This window comes from Halichoerus grypus, chromosome 7 (assembly GCF_964656455.1).
Source record: "Halichoerus grypus chromosome 7, mHalGry1.hap1.1, whole genome shotgun sequence".
Lineage (NCBI taxonomy): Eukaryota > Metazoa > Chordata > Mammalia > Carnivora > Phocidae > Halichoerus > Halichoerus grypus.
The window spans coordinates 142,682,400-142,701,124 of NC_135718.1; the positions used below are offsets into that span (position 1 = coordinate 142,682,400).

The 18,725-nt window shown below is 44.5% G+C and overlaps 1 protein-coding gene across 3 annotated transcripts in view; it reads left to right on the forward strand.

Annotated features, from left to right (window-relative positions):
- TGFB2 (transforming growth factor beta 2) overlaps nt 1-18,725 on the forward strand; it is a 79,276-nt gene that overhangs the window by 3,962 nt on the left and 56,589 nt on the right. For 2 of the 3 annotated variants that reach the window (XM_036096180.2, XM_036096178.2), the window contains exon 2: nt 11,536-11,619. The exons of the other annotated variant lie outside the window; for it this stretch is intronic. In XM_036096180.2, the coding sequence (XP_035952073.1) occupies nt 11,536-11,619 (84 nt within the window). The remainder of the gene's footprint in view (nt 1-11,535; nt 11,620-18,725) is intronic. 3 annotated transcript variants of the gene reach the window in all.

An 18,725-nucleotide genomic window follows, 5' to 3' on the forward strand; every position in this document is an offset into this window, starting at 1 on the left:
GTAGATTGGATACTACTGTGCAAGAACTGTGGATAATTTTATAGAAAGTAGGTTAACTGATTTTCCAGCACTTTCTAGTTATACTGGAATATAGTGAACCCTTCCAAAAAAAAGGAAGAAAAGAAGAAATCACTCCACTGTATTTTTAAAGAGCAAATTGAAAGTACAGCATTGGCTTATATACGAGCTTTCCTTCTTTAGGACTTTTCCGCCCAACTCTTAACTCAGGCGTCACTGAAGTGGCTGAAGGGAGGGAGTGTGCCTGTCATTTCTTGCAGTGAATCCGGCAAGGGTCATAAGCCCCAGAGATGAAGGCATGGGAAAGATCACTGGTTCATTTTTTACCATCAACTTATTAGCGTTCAGGGAGTGACTTCAGCTCAAATATTACAAATATGCTCTAATTATACTCAATGAGCTATATATCATTACAGATCGCTGATAGCCCTTTGTGGGACATTTTATACAGTTCAGACTACATATTTTTAGCAATGTGGAGATTTAAAAGTAAAAATATAAGAGATATTGTATATGCCCTCAGGCATATTTTGTTTTAAATATTATCCTTGGCCTGGTATACTGTATAAATACAGTAAATATGAATAGAACTGGCCAGGTGCCAATCTCCTAGGATGAATTTTAGTCAAGAAGGTATTTATGGGATATAAATAATACTGTGTCAACATTTAAAGAAAGGGTCTGATTAGTTTTGAATTTATTCATATTGATCTTTTCACATGCTGTTAGTTTAAGGCTCAAAGTGGAGTTATGCTAAGGTTTACCGATAGTTTACCCAGTGGGAATTTGTGGACGCCCCAGTCCTTTCGACAAGCCATCTGCAGTTCAAGGCATATCTGTTGGAAAGACACCGCACAAAGCTTTAGAAATCTCGAAAGTGATTCCGTTCACTAGACTGAGAATCCAGATGACTGACAGTTAAAATCTGTAGAGGCTTGGGCAGTCAAAAAAAGAAAGAGACAGTAAGTTTCATTTTCTATCTTTCCTCTCACTTGTTTTCATTGTAACAAACCAGGCAGTGTTGGGGTTCTAAAAGGTGGTGATTTTGCCCTGGCCCCCACCTCCCAGGGAACCTGGGGCAAAGTCTGGAGTTTTGGCTGTCATGACCCTTAGGGAAGGCATGCCACGAGCATGTCGTGGGTAGAGGCCAGGGACGGCTGCTAACCATCCTCGAATGTACAGGACAGGTTCCCTCCACCCACCACCATCAGCACATACATCAAAGAATCGCCAGTAATGCGCATGTTGAGAAGCCCTCGTACCCCTGCTATCGATTTTGGGTTACCGAATTTTGCGAGGAGTCCCATTTTAAAAGTAATAACCCTAAAAATCAAATATCTGTATGACCAACAGGAGATTAAAATGAGAGCATTGAATGGAAAGATAATCAGAAAATTATCTTCATGAGATGGGAGTTTGAATTGGACCATTTTGTGTGGTGGATACTTTATTATTATGATCCTAAAGCACCTAAATTGGAGACCTCAAAACTTCCCATTTATTTAGCCTAAATAATGATGTTGCCTCACCCATCAGTAACTTCAGTCAGCAGCAATGTGATGTTAGTCAGAACAGAGAAAAAAGAAATGAGGAATTGTCTTGGCTTTTCCTTGCAAGGAGAATAAGCAGTTCATGTTAATGAGGAGTGGGATCTCCAACCTAGACAACCGAAGAAAGTAAATAATTGTATTGATTTATTCTATCATATTGAGTTAGATAAACCAAAATATACAGCCTGAGACATCAAAATGAGGTTTCCTTTGTAATTGTTTCACACGAATGTTAAATCTTTAATAGCAAACAATCTCCTTTTCTATTTCCCCTGTAATTTTCCAAGTGAAATCGTGGAATGTAGAATGAATACCAATAGCACTATGGTTTTGGGGAATTTGACATAAGATTCTATTCATGGACATGTCCTTCTGTATACAGATTGCTGGACTATTGGCCAGTTGCCCAATGAAGGAAAATATTAGCAATTGCTGGAGCATAGTAGTATTTTTGCTTTATATCCAGGGATTTTATTTTTTAAGATTCTCTGGTGAGGATGTGTGAGAAAGAAAAAGAGAAAGATCAGAGACAATCGGATTTGACCCCTTGACTTCTACAATGATTGAGTTATTAATACACAACAGACCAAACTTCAATTTCTGCATTTTTACTGTATCATTGCTTGTACTAACTCTAGTGCCTAACTGTGGTTCCAGTAAACTTGGGTCACATTCTTCTTTCAGGATTTCCTCTCCTTTCCTTCTTTTACTTTTCAAAGACTAGGAGAAGGATACTGTTTATCACTGAAGTAGTTGGGCAGGCTTTGTTGCCAAGTGAGAACAGCTCGCCGCGAGCCTCCCCTGAGGAGTCCCCGTCCCGTGGAGGCTGGGCTTTGCGAGGCTAGAGGGGCAGGTGGGGACCCCTTGACCTGGCAGAGGGACCTGGCACCCTCTGTGTCTCCACAGCGACCCCTGGGGTCCACTCACGGAGCTGCACTTTGTAAATTCCGACTTTCCCCTGGTGAGAACACGCTGATGTAACCTAGTCGCAGCATCTTTCATATAAAGATATAAAAGAATGACAGATCATTTTTCCTAGAGGAAACGGAGACGCGAAAAAAAAGGCTAATGACTCACTGTTGATCCCACATCAAATCTGGGTTAGCACCGAGGAGGTCACTGACTCTTAGGCCTTCGCCCAGAGATTACAACACACTCCAGGCTGCATTTTTATAAGGTTAGGGACACCGAGTGGAGGAGCCCGGCCCTGGGCGAGCGTGCGGGCGACCACCGGATGGGACTCGGTGTGACTCCGCCCTCCCCTGTCGCCCCTCCCCCCCGCCTTTCTGCTCCCGGCGGAAAGGTGAGCAGCAGCCTTAGGGCAGAGCGACTGCGTGAAGGAGCTCTGAAAACAGCCCTTTCAGCTGTCTTGATGTAGCATTTCCGGTCCTCACGGATCCTGGAGAGAGGCTCTGGATTTGCCAGATGTGCTGCTCTACGCAGGCAGCCCTTCTGCTGCAGGGGTATTCCACTTTGCAGGCTCGGAACAGCTTGATGAAATGTGCCTCTGGCCCAGATAAACAAACGTTTCCATTGTCATTTTGAAACCATATGGCGTGCTTTTGTTTTTTAATATTCTTTAAACAGAGATCGTTTTAAACCTAGGAATTCAGTGTTCTCCAGGTACTTTAAATTTAATAACAGGCTAAGGATTCTCTGATGGGCTTGTTTAGACTGAAAGCTTGCCTCCGTCATTTGTTTAGGAGAAACTCGCCTCGCGCAGCAACCGCGGAGGGGTTTTGCTTGTCATTTGTTTTGTTTCTTTTCTAACCTCTGATGCCGGAGGTGGGTGTGGAGCTGCTCTGCACCGTGACCACGTCCACCTCCTTGTGTCCTGGGGTCGGCTTGGTGGCCTTGGCTCTGCATCAGACTCCCCCTCGACCTCTTGCCCACAGTCCCCGAATTGCCTTCGTCTTCACTGTTCTGGAACATCTGCACGCGTGGCGGTTCTCCTCACTTAACCAGGCTTCACTTGCTTCACTTCTCAAGATGAGGAAGGTAGCTGTTTCCTAGGGTTGTAAAGGACCCAGGATGAGGGGCGTAAGAGGCATCTGGCTCTGTGCGTGGCACTCAGCAGGCGATCTTGGCAGCCATCATTCGCTGAATCTCAAACATCATTGATTTTCAGATGCACCATTATTTTGTTTGCCACTAAGCAAAGAATAACACTATTATAACATGCCATCGATTGCAAGACACATTAAAGAGAGGTATTTTAGAGATAGTAAAAATGTGATTAAAAGTGATGCTCTGGGAACCACTCCCACTGGCCTGGAATCTCTTGGCGCTTCATTCTTTTCTTTGTAAGTTCTACTCAATGGATCTATTTCCCTTGCTCTCTTGGATTGGTCTTTAGGTGACCTTTGCCACTTAAGGGACTGGGAGCAGAGACTGGAAGGGCTGGTCATCCACCATGTCTATTAGTACTATCTGTGCTCATATAAGAAGGCCTTGAGAATTTAGACTTCTTCGGTAAGATTTCAGATTTCTTAAGAAAACATCCAAGACCTTTCAGGTTCCAGTCCCTCCTTGTTCAGCCCCACCTCTTGCTAAATCCCATTCTCGCTGTAAGCTACACTCCAGCCACATCACCTTCTTCGCCTTTATCCAAATGGGTCATTTATTTTCATGCCTCCAGGCCTTTGTCTATGCTGTTTCTTCCATTGGAGATCCATCTTTTAACACCTCTAAACATCCTCTGAGGTTTCTTCAGATGCCAAAACCTTTGATTTTCCCAGTCATGTGAATCAGTTCATCCTCTGCATTCCCACAAGACTGATACTCATCTCTAAAGCAGCCTCTTTTCTTTTGCTGTTGATAAAATCTAGCTGTGGTCCAGCTGTCTTCTTCGCTGGTTTGTAAACTGCCTCGGAACAGGAGCCGACTCTTACAGAACTAGTGCCTCATAAATGAACAAGCATTTCCCTTTAGAGAATACGATGCAACCACCGATGAAGGCTCTATGGTTCCTAAGTATCAGGACCAGGAGATGTAGAGAGATGAAATCTACTCACCTTCATTATCAGGGAGAATGTGCTTGATGGATCATGACACTGTGGTTACAGCAACACTGGGTTTCTCATACCCACACATTTCCTGTTTCCAGTTTTACAGTGAAGAAAATCATGATGAGAATAGTGATGGCAGCTAACCTTCACTGAGTACTGACCGTGTCAGGTATAGTCTTAAATATTTTACCTGTATGTCCTGATTGATCCTTACAAGCAACCCTTTAAAGTCCGTACTAGTATTTACTAGCATTTTCCCTGTGACATATGAAGACATGGGCATGGCTATTTCTATCAGGGATGGCTTATTGAAAGTAAGGCTCTTAGTTACCACAAATAAAAGAGGCCCTAAAATAGAGACCAGGAAATGGAGAGCATGACTTTCCTTGCCCTCTGGCGAAATGATGTAGGGCATCCATGCAAGAGTGGTGTCTGTCCTCTCCTCCCAGGCATTACATCCTTAAGCTCTGAATTCTTTCCCTACAAAAGGCTATATACCCCTGAGGCCTTGGATAGGACCCTCAGTCATTTTCCCTGCCTTTAACATATTCAACTTTTCTCACTACATTTTGTTTGATAAAAAATTATGATTTATCAGGTCCCTGGTTTTGGTCGTTAACTGCAACCATTTCTTCACAAGAGTTCTGATAAGCTTGATTGGTGGGGGATTCCTCTTGTCTCTTTCAGAGGATTAATTTATTTGGGAAGGCAGGCTGGTAGTGGTGCACTGAGCATGGGCTTTGGAGCCACACAGACCCAATAAGGAAAAGAAGGAGTATAAATAAAACGGAATTGCACCAAAAGAGTCTCAGAGACGGAAGGGGAAGAGGTGGCACCAAAGACAAGAAGCCCTGCTCCAGGCCTATGGCAGTTGTTAAAAAGGGGTCTTGTTTTAGTTAGTAGAGAGGCTCTATATTTCAGCGGTATTAAAACATGCATATGACTCACACAACATTCACCTCTTTATCTTGCTCGGTTATAAGGTTTGAAGTCCAGTGAAGGAAGGAGGGGATGTTGTTCCTGAGAGGCTAGCATGCAGAGGGTGTTTCTGGGTAATGTGCATCTGGCTCAGCCCTTCCTCACGGGTTTTCTTGTCTCTCCGCCCCCCGCCCCCAGTGAGGGTCTGTGGAGAAGGAAGCCAGGCCATTTGGAGTTAAGGCTGAGCCAGGTCAGGCAGCCAAAGTTAGACTGTGGTGGACCTTATTTCACTTCCATAATCAAGCAATGGCCACAACAGTTTCTTAGCTGTCAGGTGATTCATTTAAAAAAAAAAAAAAGCCTTAGCAACAAAATGACATGAGGGAGTAGAAGTCTCAAAGAGGAAGATGGATGACAGGAAGAGGAGAGCGTGGTCAAGTGTCATGGCAAAGGGTTTGAGGAGGAAATGAAAACGTGGGAGGTGATAGCAGAGAGGAGAGGCCGCACCAGGCCCTGGGTGGTTGTTAACAGTGCAAGGCGTTCTCCGTGTGAGGTAGCGTCCAGCTTTCCTGGGGCAGCCGAGTGAGGCCATTCACTGGTGTGAGAAAACATTGCTGTCCAAGATGAGTTGAGTTTACCGGATTTAGCATCTGTTAGAAGGAGGGGAAGCCTCCTGGTGCTGAGAAAGCTGTTATTTGTGGGCCAGGACCATCCCTTCATTCTCTCAAATGAGCCCTTCCAAATGTTACCACCTGACAAGTTGGAAACGTGGGGCTTAGATAGTCCTTTAACCACAAGGATTTGAGGAACTCAAGGCAAATGGAAAATGCTTTCTGGAGGTTGTGAAGCTCGAACCTTCTGAAAATAGCCCAAATATGTTTCTGAGCTCCTCAGGCAGCTGTTTGCCCGTCTGCTGGCATGTTCCCCGCGTTTCACGGGGAGGGTGCCGCTCTTCCTTCAGGCCCTCCTTGCTGCCTACGTGTTGGTGATTGGGAAGCAGGCTATTCCTGAAGCGGACACACTGGGTTCTCGCTATTTGAGACTCCGACTGCTTTTTTTGGAAATGTTGTTTGTTTCAGGAAATCCTGTAGCATCTTTCCAGTCTCCTGAAAGAAAAAGAAAAATGTGACTTAGACCTTGGCTCTGTTCATTTGGCTTTCCTATCTAACCCACACCACACTGAAAAACACCACATCTGTCTTGACAAAGCTAGTTCACAAATAACTGCTCATTCATAACTTGAAGCTGTTGTAGGAGTCCTTACTTGTTATTTCATCTTGTGAACAGGAATGCGAAGTTTGGTTTTGAGAAAGACCCTGAAATGACTGCAGGTCCGGTGACCTTTGCAAATCTATACAGAATCACCATCTAGAAGAGAACACTGCACATTTTTTTTCGTGTCTTTTGAGAGCACGAAAATATTGATGGTTGTCCAAACATAAATGGGAATTTTCGGGAAAATATTTAATTTTTAAGTTTTGGATTCATCTCAGCATTGGCAATTCAATGCTTTTTTAGACCAAATTCATCAGTGATTATTCTCTCTATACCAAAGGCAGCAGGGACTTTGTCATTCCTTCCATTCGGGGGTTTGGTTCTTCTTTGGTCATTTATTTTCCTATCCATTGGCTTAATCTCATTTTCACTTCTGCTTTGATATCTTAATGACAATACCATTGAAGTTGTTGCTACTTGCTTTATAATAAACCCTTATAAGTAAGTTGCTGGCTGACCAAGCAGCCAAAAGAGTGGATGACTTAGTCAGATTCCACTTTAGAAGGAGAAATAAAAAATAACAGACGGAGGACATTTTTTTTTTTTTTTTTCCCAGAAGATAGGTGTTTTGGTAAGGAAACTGCCCCCTCTGAGGTCTGTTTGGGCTTTCTGAGGGGAAATGTTTCCACATCCAGCTCATACCTGGGCATTTGGGGCTCTGGATGTTAATGAGAAAGGAACAGGGGCGCCTGGGTGGCTCAGTCGTTAAGCGTCTGCCTTCGGCTCAGGTCATGATCCCAGGGTCCTGGGATCGAGTCCCACATCGGGCTCCCTGCTCGGCAAGAAGCCTGCTTCTCCCTCTCCCATTCCCCCTGCTTGTGTTCCTGCTCTCGCTATCTCTCTCTCTGTCAAATAAATAAATAAAATCTTTAAAAAAAAAAAAAAATGAGAAAGGAACAGAGGTGGGAGCGGGCTGGAGTTCCTGGCTTTAACCGGAAGTCGCTGAGTAGAACCAAAGCTGAATTTTGGCCAGCTCCTTGGGTTCTGAAGCATCTGTGCTCACCTTTAGATACGTCTGCTAAAAAATCATGTTGATTTGAATAATAATTTAGTCATTCATTTGTACCTCTTCATAGTAGAAAGCTTTAGCTTGGTAAGTGTGTTAATGGAAGTTACTGGTCAGACCTCTGAACTAAATCTTGAACTGATGCTCTTTCACCCACTAAACTGGTGCTTTTTCTCCCCCTTAGAATGAGGTGACTGGTGCTAGTTTGTCTTGGAGAGAGCTGTATTTCAGAGGAATTCCACTGTCACAAAATATCACCATCAACAATGAAACTATGTGTAGAGAGTCATGTCTAATTTCATTAATTCTTTGGCACTAGTACCCAGATTCTAGAAAGAGGGTCCTGAGCCAAGCTGACCCCGAGTCATTATATATTTGGGATCAGCAGCTTGCCCTTTCTCAGTAACATTTGTTGGGAATTCTCTAAGTAAAGTAGAAACTCACTGGAGTTTGTTTTAGGAGGAGATGATAGTACCCACGGATGGACCTGCTACAATCCTGAGAGAGATGTTTGTAGGGAAGGTTTGGAGGGTTGGAGGAGGAGACTAATCTGACAGAGTTTACTGGAGCATTTGTAATGGCATTTAATTATGTTTATGATATCGTTGCAGCGAGAAAGTCTTTATCTTATAGACACGTTCACACTACACAAACCCCTACTTACTCAGAACGATCCACCTGGTTGGATAGTCTCGAGGTCAAGTGAGATTTTGTAAAAGGCCTTTTTAAAAATATTTTATTTTATTTTATTTAAATTAGATTAATTAGCATATAGTGTCTTATTAGTTTCAGAGGTAGAGTTCAGTGATTCATCAGTTGCGTATAACACCCAGCGCTCATTCCATCAAGTGCTCTCCTTCATGGCCATCACTCTGTTATCCCATCCCCCCCACCACCTCCCCTCCAGCTACCCTCTGTTTGTTTCCTGTAGCTGAGTCTCTTATGGTTTGTCTCCCTCTCTGATTTCGTCTTAATAAAAGACCTTCTTGAAACTGTAGCCTATACCAAACAAAAGCCTATACCAAAGTTTCTCAAATTTTACCATGCAAAAGAATTCCCTATATCACTGGTAGTGCTTATTATAAATGCAGATTCCCAAATCTTCGTCTTGTATCCTCTATCCAGATTATGATTCAGTAGTTTTCAGGTGGGCCCCAGAAACCTGCACCTTGATGAGAAGGCCAGATGATTCTTAGGCAGGAGTTCAGAAAGACGCTCTGGAAACACTGTGCATTTTTGTTTTGTTTTGTTGCTTTATTTCTTAGATGGGTCATCCCAGGCAAAATGAACTTTTATAGTTAATACTATAGCCTTTTAGACATTTTGTAAGTTACCCAGGCAAAATTTTAATTGCAGGACCATTTCTATCTTATGACTTATGTGAGTGGTCGTCCTCCATGATCAGTTAGTGAATGCCCAAGTACTTCTAAAAAGGATTATTTCTCTAAAACTAATTATCTTGGATTTTTGTAAGTTTTCACATTTTATCAAGCATTTCACATCTGCCAAAGCCTCACTGCTCTACAAAAGTGTATTCCTACCCCAATGCCACTTGACTCCTATAGACTGTTGAAATTGATTTTTGAAAAAACTAAGGATTGCTTTCTTTGGCCTAAATGATCCCTGGTAGCATCACTTATAACTCCACCCAATTCATGGTCTCTACTTCTGGGGCCCTGGGTCAGCACCAGAGGGCCTGTCTTTTTTGACCCTGCTTAAAAACAAACAAACAAAACAAAACAAAAAAGGAAAGAAAGGATTTTAATACTGCAGCTTTATGGCATAGTAAAAGTAAACCAAAGGGGCATACTTGAGGACTGCATGCTGGAAGTTGCAAACGACAGTAGTAACCTCTCCCTGGTCCCACCCAGACTTCCTTTGACCTGGGTGACCTGGAGCAATTTCAGGGATCTGGATTCTGTTACTAGAACTGTCCCTTCTCTGCACCACAACATCCACTGGCCTGAAGAAGGTGCTGTTTCCCAGGAAAAGGAGTGAAATCCCCCCAAGAACCCACACAGGGCCATAGTTGGAAGAAAAAGTATTGCTAACCAAGCGACTTCCTCTGCATATTCTGCCTTTCCCTGGTTACATTCTTGGAGATTTTTATTTAAGATAACTTTCAGCATCTCTTGTTAGAGGTCAGATATGAATGAGAAGATTTTGTTTGACTTGCTAATCTTGTGACAAACAGTTTATACCCAGTGTAGCTTCCTGTCTTTGCTGACTGGTTCTTTGAGGGAATTTGCTCCGGGTTAAGGCTGTGGAGAGCCTCTAAAAATAAACAACATGGTTGCTTCTTGGTGAGAACATATGTGAGCAGATGGCAACTGGTAACAGCATATGGTGGCAACATGAAAGCAGCATGTTGCAGAAAGCTCTGAGGGGACCTTCCTCGTCCATGCCTCTGCGGGCCCTCCAGTGCCCCATAATCCCAGTGACACAGAGTTCTGACTGGGAGGCGTGTCCCACGGAAGCGTGAAAGCATGTCACGGGGGTCTTGTTAGTGGGCTGAATGTTGGAGACGGTAAGTTACAGGGGATGGAAAAAGACTTCCTTGTCCATTTTCAAATCAAAAGATAAAAGGTACAAATCTGACAAAAAAAAAAAAAAAAAATGGGGAGAGGACTCCACAAGGCGTTTTGTCTTTTGTCAAAAGTTTTCAAGTCCGGTTTGCAGAGTGACAGGCTCCTTCTGGAAGACATGCCCTAGACGAATGGCAGGGACATGGATGTTAAATCCATGTAAGGAGCTAGGAAAGAAGTATATTCACCCCAGGCCTGGAAGCCAGTCAGGGATTCATCTGTCAAATAAGTTATATAACTAATATTATTACATCCCTTGATCACTTCTTATTTGCCAGTCTCTTAAATATATAATCTCTTTGTGATCTTCTAAAACCCTCAGGGGTAGCATGATGTATGCTTAATGTATAGAAACTGAAGCTTGGGTGAATCCAGCCACTTGTTCAGAGTTTCACAGGAAACCAGTGACAGGGCAGGGGTTTCAACCTACGTCTTCTTACGCAAAAATCCTATATTTGTCATTGACTCGACCCCAGATAGAACACTTCGCAGTGTTTTCTCTTCCATTGAGGGTATTTTTTGGTATATTTTCTTTTATAAGAATATGGCGGGCGGTATACAAGATGTCGTTGCTGTTACTTTAAAGAAATGAAAGTTCAAAATTTCACGATGTAATAACTATCATGGAAGAGAATGTTTAATCCATCCCGAGCAGCCCTAGATTTTTAAACTGTAGCTGAGCAGCACCAAACCAAGATACACTTGTATTTTTGACTTACTCAAGGAGTTTTCACGTGCAGGTTAGAAATGATGATGGGGGTTTTAAGGAAACTGAAATCTAGGCCAACCAAATGAAACATTGATTTTTATTCATAACGGGTAGGCTGTCTTTTGTCAAAGGAGGTCAAGGCCTTTCCTGTTCATCTTTGACATAAGTCATGGTATTTATTTTACCATTTCCATGTATAAATTGTACATTGTGATTTTGACGCTAGAACATGTTAAAGGGAAAACGGAATTCAGGAGCCTGACTGGTGGTTAAGGGATGCCAATAGATCTGGGAACAGAATCCAGAATCCCTTCTAGAGCCTTGGTCCCCGAGTAGCGGGGACCTTATATGTGTGGGGGAATGAGTACATTCAGAGAGCCCTCTTCGACTTTGAATCTTTGTATAGCTCTGTGCAAGGCATCGCCTCAGTGAAATAGCTAATGACTGTGCTTTTTAAAACTCCTAGCTGTCTGCCCAGTTGTTACAACACCCTCTGGCTCAGTGGGCAGCTTGTGCTCCAGACAGTCCCAGGTGCTCTGTGGGTACCTTGGTGAGTACACTTGTCTGCTTTATACCTCATTTGACGTAGTGATATCAAGTCCATCTTTAGTGTCTGTCTCCTGTGGGGGAACTTGTCAGAGGCCAAAGAGAATTCTGGCATGCAGCCTTGTAGCTGAACAGTCGCAAAGGTGCCCCAAATTTTTAGTCCGTAAATGATGATTTGATGGCCGTATGTGCAAGAATGGGTTGTGGGTACATGAGATCTGTGCTCTAGGGGTGACACAGTGGTCTGAAATACGGATCTGCTGACCCCCATGGATGATGCTCTCTGGAGGGTTGAGCCATATGGCCAGAATATCAGGGGTCCTTTTTGGGTGTCTTTTTTTATATCTATGTTCTTATGCCTGGCATACAGTAGTCGCTCAATTAATGTTTCTTGCACTGACCTGAAGGGGACGAAGGAGATTTTCTTTCCTTTGAAGTTCTGGAGGGAGGCCTGTGGGAGAGTTGCCATTATTTGTGACCTCCCTATTGTCATTCCTGGGTTGCATGAGAATGGATTGTCATGGGTCAAGTCTTGGCTGACTGGCCCTGGGAGCTTGCCACTGAGCCCTGACCCTCAGCACAAGTGCAAACCCTTCGGAGCTAGCGCTGCATGTCAGGCTGAGGAGCACTGAGGTCTCAGTGCTTTCTGATTTAGAACACTAATCAATCAGTCAGCTTTTATTGAGAGCCTACTGTATGCTAAGCAGTGAGATCACAGCAAAGAATAGGACTTAGGTGATCCTGATATTTAAGAACACAGGGGCCCAGTTGTCCCTGATCCATGTTCAGGAAGAAATTAAATAGACTCACAATCCTGGCATTGGTTCACTCACATTTTTGAGACCCCAAGAAGGTTTGCATTATACTGATGCTAAGTGTGGGCAGAGGTCCCAGATACGGACAAAAGAAATGTTTTTATTACCTTAGAAGATATCTGGTTCACTGGTATAGCCTACTCTGCAATTTACCATGCCTAACCTCGCTTCTTAGGAATCAAGGAATGAAGGATTGAAGTAGTTTATTTACAGTGGTTTAAGCTGGGTTTCCTCAAAAAAGAACTGATTCTATTGAGAATATACATTTATTTTCATGTACAAAAGTGGCTAGAAGCTGCCATGTGAATAAAGAGTAAAAGGTTTAATCTGTGCTTTTAAATTCCCCTTTTGTGAGACAGATTATATTTTGTTTTCAACCTCTACATTTGTATTTTATTTCACTATCTAAACCAAGGATTTAATTGTCTGATGTTTTTCCCACTAGCTTTTTGGAAAAGAAAAGGGAAGGGAATAAGAGAAGGAAAACATTTGTTGAATCCCTCCTATGTCCCTGGCACTTAGAGACACAGTGTCCTGATCCTCCCCATGTTGGTGGGTTGGGGACGGCCGGGATGACCATCCCCACGTGTCAGGAAACTGTGGCTTGGAGAGGAAAATACCTTGTCCTTGGTCATAGCACACTCGCGGGCGGGGGGAGGGGGGGAGAAGGGCGGGGGCAGAGCCGGAATCCGAATTCAGGTCTGGCCTCAATGCCTGCCACCAGACCGCAGAGCCCCCAGATTTTCTGGCCTTCCTTTTGCCTTCCCTTGGCAATCCCGCCCCATTAATTTTTATAATTGTCTCAGTGACTACTTTGGATTAATTTCCTTTTCATCTTTTCTTCCCATAGTAAACAAGTTGAGAGGGCTACCCTGGTTCTCTGTGTGGTTTTTCCTCTCAGACACTCCTCGCTTGGGGTTATTTTCGGTCATTTCATGTGCTGCAAGCCTCCTTCTTTCTTTGGTGAAAACACACTGGAAACCCACCCTGCTCCTTAGTGAGTCTGGGAAAATCAGGAGTGTCTCCGAGGGTGTGGAAGGGAGAGAGGGTACAAGATCCACGGAGATTCCCAGACAGCGCGGGGCTCCTCCACCCCACCCAGCCTCCAGGCCCGTGGGAAGACCCTCCGGACCCCTTTCAGACCTTCCACGGAAGACTGCTGAGCAGTGGGGCTCTGCATTTTTTTTTTTTTGTCTCTGTTCTTAGAAATAGTAATTGAGTAAAAATGTAAGTGAGTGGATGCCAGGGGGCAAGTGTCCAGGGTCAGGGTGAATTTCTCCATGCTGAGTGTGATTCTGAGCACTCGTTAAGTGGAGACCGGCCTGTGCCAAGCAGCTCGAGGGCCATCCCTGTCACCTTGTGTGAACTGCCTCTCCATTCCAGGGAGATGTTGGGAGCGGCTGGAGGGAGCCCAGCGCCCGTGGCGCCTCTCGCTGTTCTCACTCTCTAACCTGGGTGTAGTTGATAACTCTGTGTTCTGACACCCATGATTTCACTGAAATCCCCTGGAGGACGAAATGGTCCTTGCTCCGCACAGCCCGTGTGGCTGCTGAATCATTTATCTCTTTTTCAATTCATTAGCCCCCACATTCTTGGTTAAGATAACGTTAGCTTGCCTGAAGCTTTTCCTACTGAGACCTAAGAATCTAGATCAGCAACTGAGACAGTCTCTCTGTGAGTACATGGATTAAAAGTTGTGGAGGCAAATTCAGGCGGTTCTGGGGTTTGCGTTTTGTCTTTTTTTACATCTTTACTGAGTGAGAGGCTTTGAAGGAGCTCTGTGGAGGTTGCAAGACGTTGTTGCTCCAAGCGTGGCCTGCATGTGCGTCTCCCGAGGTGTCCTAAAGAGCAGATTCCCCGGCCCTGGCCCAGAGCTGCAGAGTCCGAATGGCCGGGGTGGGTGGAGCTGATGCTTATGCACCTGTAAGCGGGCTCCACATGGTTATTCTGACCTTATTGGAGTCTGCGGCCGCTCAAGGCAGTGGATGCTGTGATGATGCAGGTCTGTTTACCCACAGCCCTCCAGCATGGAAGGATTCAGATGAAGCAGGGCCTCTGTGTGATCAGCTGGTTCTGCGAGGGTGGGACCCTTCACCTACAGCACAACACAGTCTTGCCCCATGCTTTCCCTAGGTAGACCTGTTGTCTGCAGGATCACACATCTACCCTGTTCGCTGTTCACCACAGAGGGGGCAGTGAGTGTGTAAGCCAACGAATTAGTCACATGGGGTAATGGAGGCCTAGTTTGGAAATTATGCCTGGGAGTGGGTTCTTCCACCCAGGTGCCTTGAGCTGGGCCACTGTGAGTGGGAAGGGGATTTTGAAAACTAATGTATGATGTGTGAGTGACACATATAATGTATAAGTCGATGTATAAGGTTTTAATTCCCTGAGGTTGTGTTTGGTCGAAGTACTGCCGACCTCTTCGTGGCCTGAATCCTGTTCTCAGACATTCCACGGGGTAAGGATCTGGCCGACGATGGAATGTAAACTCTACTCTCTCAGCCAGACTCAGCTTTGAGTAACAGCAGTTTTCTGCTTCCAAGTGAGGTTTTTCTCAACCAGAGGTATTAGAGCAGGTGCAAATCTGATCGGCTTTTAAAAAGAAAAGTTAGGGATAAATTACTTGGCATTTGTGCGTCCTATGCCACCTGCTATTCTGATGTTATTTTGGTTATTTTGGAACCATGAGTATTTTGAATCCAGCCCCACAGTATGGATATTCTATATCTACTGTAGGATTTTGGGGCTGTCAGACTATTTAGAGAAATATCCAGTTCTTCGTGGTCTGTATCACTAACCATTCCACTTGGCTATTGAAGTATGAAAAGAAGGATGGGTAGTGTCAATTCTACTTTCCAAAAAGCCTTTAATGACAAGATCTCTACATTAATTACAAATATAGGTACAGCTTTAAGATAAATGTCAAATGCATGCAGAGATTGTGGGAGGACGCAGGTAAAAACAGGTTGTTGTTAGGATACGTTAGTTCATTCAGCGGTATTTACTGGTTGTCTAGGCACCAGTGATTCCATCAGTGAATAAAACAGCAAAACACTTGGTCTTCAGAGAGGTCCATGCGTCGGGGGAAGATAAATCAGTCATTTAAAAAATTAAATAAGGATGGCAGAAGTTGAAAATATTAGAGGGGAAAACATAGAGCAGGGTTGGGGATGGAGAGGTGAGTTGCAATTTCAAAGAAGTTGGGCATGGGAGGGCGCAGGAAGAGGGTGGCATCAAAGCAGAGGCTTGAAGGAGGTCATAGAGGAGCCTGGGCTCTCTGGAAAAGAACATTTTTGGCCCAGGGTACAGCCGGTACTGCTCCTGACATGTTCAAGGATTATCAGAAATGTCCTAGGAGCTGAGATTAGAGAGAGATCGTGCCGGATGCGTCAGGTAGCGCCTGTGGGCCAACATGAAGTCTGTGGCTTTTCCCCTGAATAAAATAGGGAGAAGGGTGGGTTTAGTCAAGGTTGTTCTGGTAGCTGTTAAGGTGAGAATAGTACACAGGGTGACTAACGGTGGAGCGTGAAGTCCAGTGAGGAGGTCTTTGTAATGCGTTTTGCAGCTGCCTTTCCAGGTGAAACTTCACTCTATCAAGAATTTCCAATAGTGCTGAGTTCTTTCTTGGTAATAATTTGATAGGAAAGCTTCAGTGGGTTCTGTATGTAGAATATGGTTTTGGAAATTTTTTAAAATTAATATTCCCGAGTTATTGTCAACTCGCCCCCTTTCCTTTCTAGAAAGGAGCTATCTGTGTTTTGTGTGACAGACGTCCTTGCTGTAAGGCCTCCTCACAGCGTCTGTGACTTGGTGGGCAGGGACACGTGCCCCTAAGCTCATTGGTGGCCATGTGTTGGCCTAGGAGAATGACAGACTACCTTTCCCGGTGGAAACTAGAAAGTCAGGCTTCAAAGAGTATTTGGATCTGTCCAGATGTGCCTAGTGCCTTTGCCTAAGCTTTGAAATGAGGTCAGAAGCCAGGGAATTTATAAAACTATGTCTCTTACTTGTCAAGAAGCATTTCTGTTGGACCCGAGTTTGCTTTCTAACTCCTAAGTTTTGAACAGGAAGACTGGAATGTGGATTGTAGTCCTTCCTTCATCTGTACAAGAAATATCTATCGAGTCTACTGCGTCCCAGGTGTCGTGCTGGGTCACTTGATAGATGGAGGAATACAGTGCAGACCCTGTCTTCAGGGAGCCTGCAGCTGAGCGAGGAAGTCAGGCAGACCAAACCAACCAACCAAAACCAAAAAAGCCAATACTGTGTGGTTGATTCTAAATAAGAGTCCTGACAGGTTGGAAGAATTGCTGTACTTGTCCCGGAGAGGTGAAGGAGGCCTTCCTGGGGGAGGTGATATCTGCTGCTTGAAAAACAACCTTTGCAATTGCAGTTGGGCAGCCCTCAAGCAGCCAGAGGAAGCTGCTTACACTTTCTGAAAGGAAAGATTTGTCCTTCGTGTTGTTTCCTTCCTCTCTGAGCTTGCATGACTACCATCTTGATGAATCATGAAACAGCAGAAGCACTTGGTGTGGTCTTTGAAAAAATTGATGTGTTCCTTCAGGAGACCCAGTCTAAAATACTGAGGTTGGAGGGTAAGATCTTTATATAGAGTATTTGTTATTCAGAGTTGATACATTCAAAAGACATAATTTGTCTGTTGCATGTAAAATCCATTATTCTGTGCGGTGCTGTGGTGTAATGGGACTCTGTGGAATATGGCATTATTTTACAAGCTCAAGGTCACTATCTAGAGCTTTTTTCTTCCTCTCGATAGCATGCCACAAAATTAATCTCTCACTCATATCATATGGGTTTGTGGGTTGGCCGTGGCTTTGTTCCATGACATCCTCATTCTGGGACCCAGGTAAAGGAGCAGCCTCTAGCCCAGGCATGCTGATCTCATGGCCAGACCATGAGATGGGACAGTTTTTCCTGCCCACATTCCATTGGCCACACCTGGTTTCAATAGGACAAGAAGGGAGAGCAAAGGTGGGGGTTCAGGTGGCAATGGGCCCGGGAGAGAGGGACAGACATTTTGAACAGATGATACAGTTTACCACAGTGTAGGTGGTGGAGTTGGGGAAGGGAGAAAGATTTCATTCATGTTAAAAACTTTCTATATTGTGTGTTTGACATGCTTGGATCCACTCTGTTTCTTTGTCTATGGAATTATGGGGAGCTTTATAATGGATATTTACTAAATAATTAGTAGGTTGACTTTATAACAGACATAAATGTCATTCTCCATTTTTATATTTGACTGGTTCCTCCGACAGAGACAAATGTATCTGGTGTAAATGGCACAGTTGGTAGTACGGGGTTTCTGAAGGAAGTCCTGATGTGTTATGTGAAATTTATGTATGTCAGTGACACTCTGAAACTCAGGCTTACCCCCCAGACATGTAGTGACATCCCTTAGCCTTAGTAGGGTCTCAGATGGTCCCCATGGTCCTGACATGCCCAGCCCTATCTGATAGATGTTGTCCCCAGGAAGGCTAAGTTCCAGGAGAGTAGAAGTCTGCAGATGCTTCACCGTTTGCTGGAGGGAGCATGAATTTCCCATTTCTTCTCTCTCTTGTGTGAGTTCGATGCCAGTTTAACAATCTAAACATCACGTGCCACATGGTTCCCTAGAATCCTGTCTAACCTGAACCTTGGTCTCCTGACAATGACCTACCCCGTAGGCTGCGTAGGCTCATGCTCCTTTCTGCTGTGTTCAGTTGAGCAAATGGAGAGAAACCCTGCTGGCATGGGGCATCTCCAGTGGGACTGTCAACGAAGTGACGGCCACACATCTGTGCCCATGGCTCCTGACTGGGCTCGGTGGTTTAGGCTCGCAAGCTCCTAGTCATTTCCACGGCCTCTCCTTAGTATCCTTCGTAGCTGCCGATGCTGAGCTTTTCCATCCTGCCCTTGAGGTCAGTGGTGGGAAAGAGCAGCAAAAATGAAAGCATTGTTTTGCACATGGCCGGACATCTGTGTTTCTGAATCGCCCTGCTGTGTGCATGATGCAACTGCTGGAGCTGTTTTGCTGAATGTGAACTTTGTCCACCGACTGGAGTCAAAATTGGTTTTGGATCCTCTGAAATCTAAATGGTCAGACCACGTTTTTCTAATATGCAGTTGGATCGGACCTTTGCTCTGAAGTGGAGCTGACTCTGTGTTCGTGCGGCAGCACGGCTGGCCTCTCTGTTTTCCTGGTCTGTGTTGCTTGTTTTCCCAAGGCTGCTACTTACCTCGTCCACTGCCCACATTCAAGAGAGCAGGAGGGCAGCTCCCCGTGGGACTG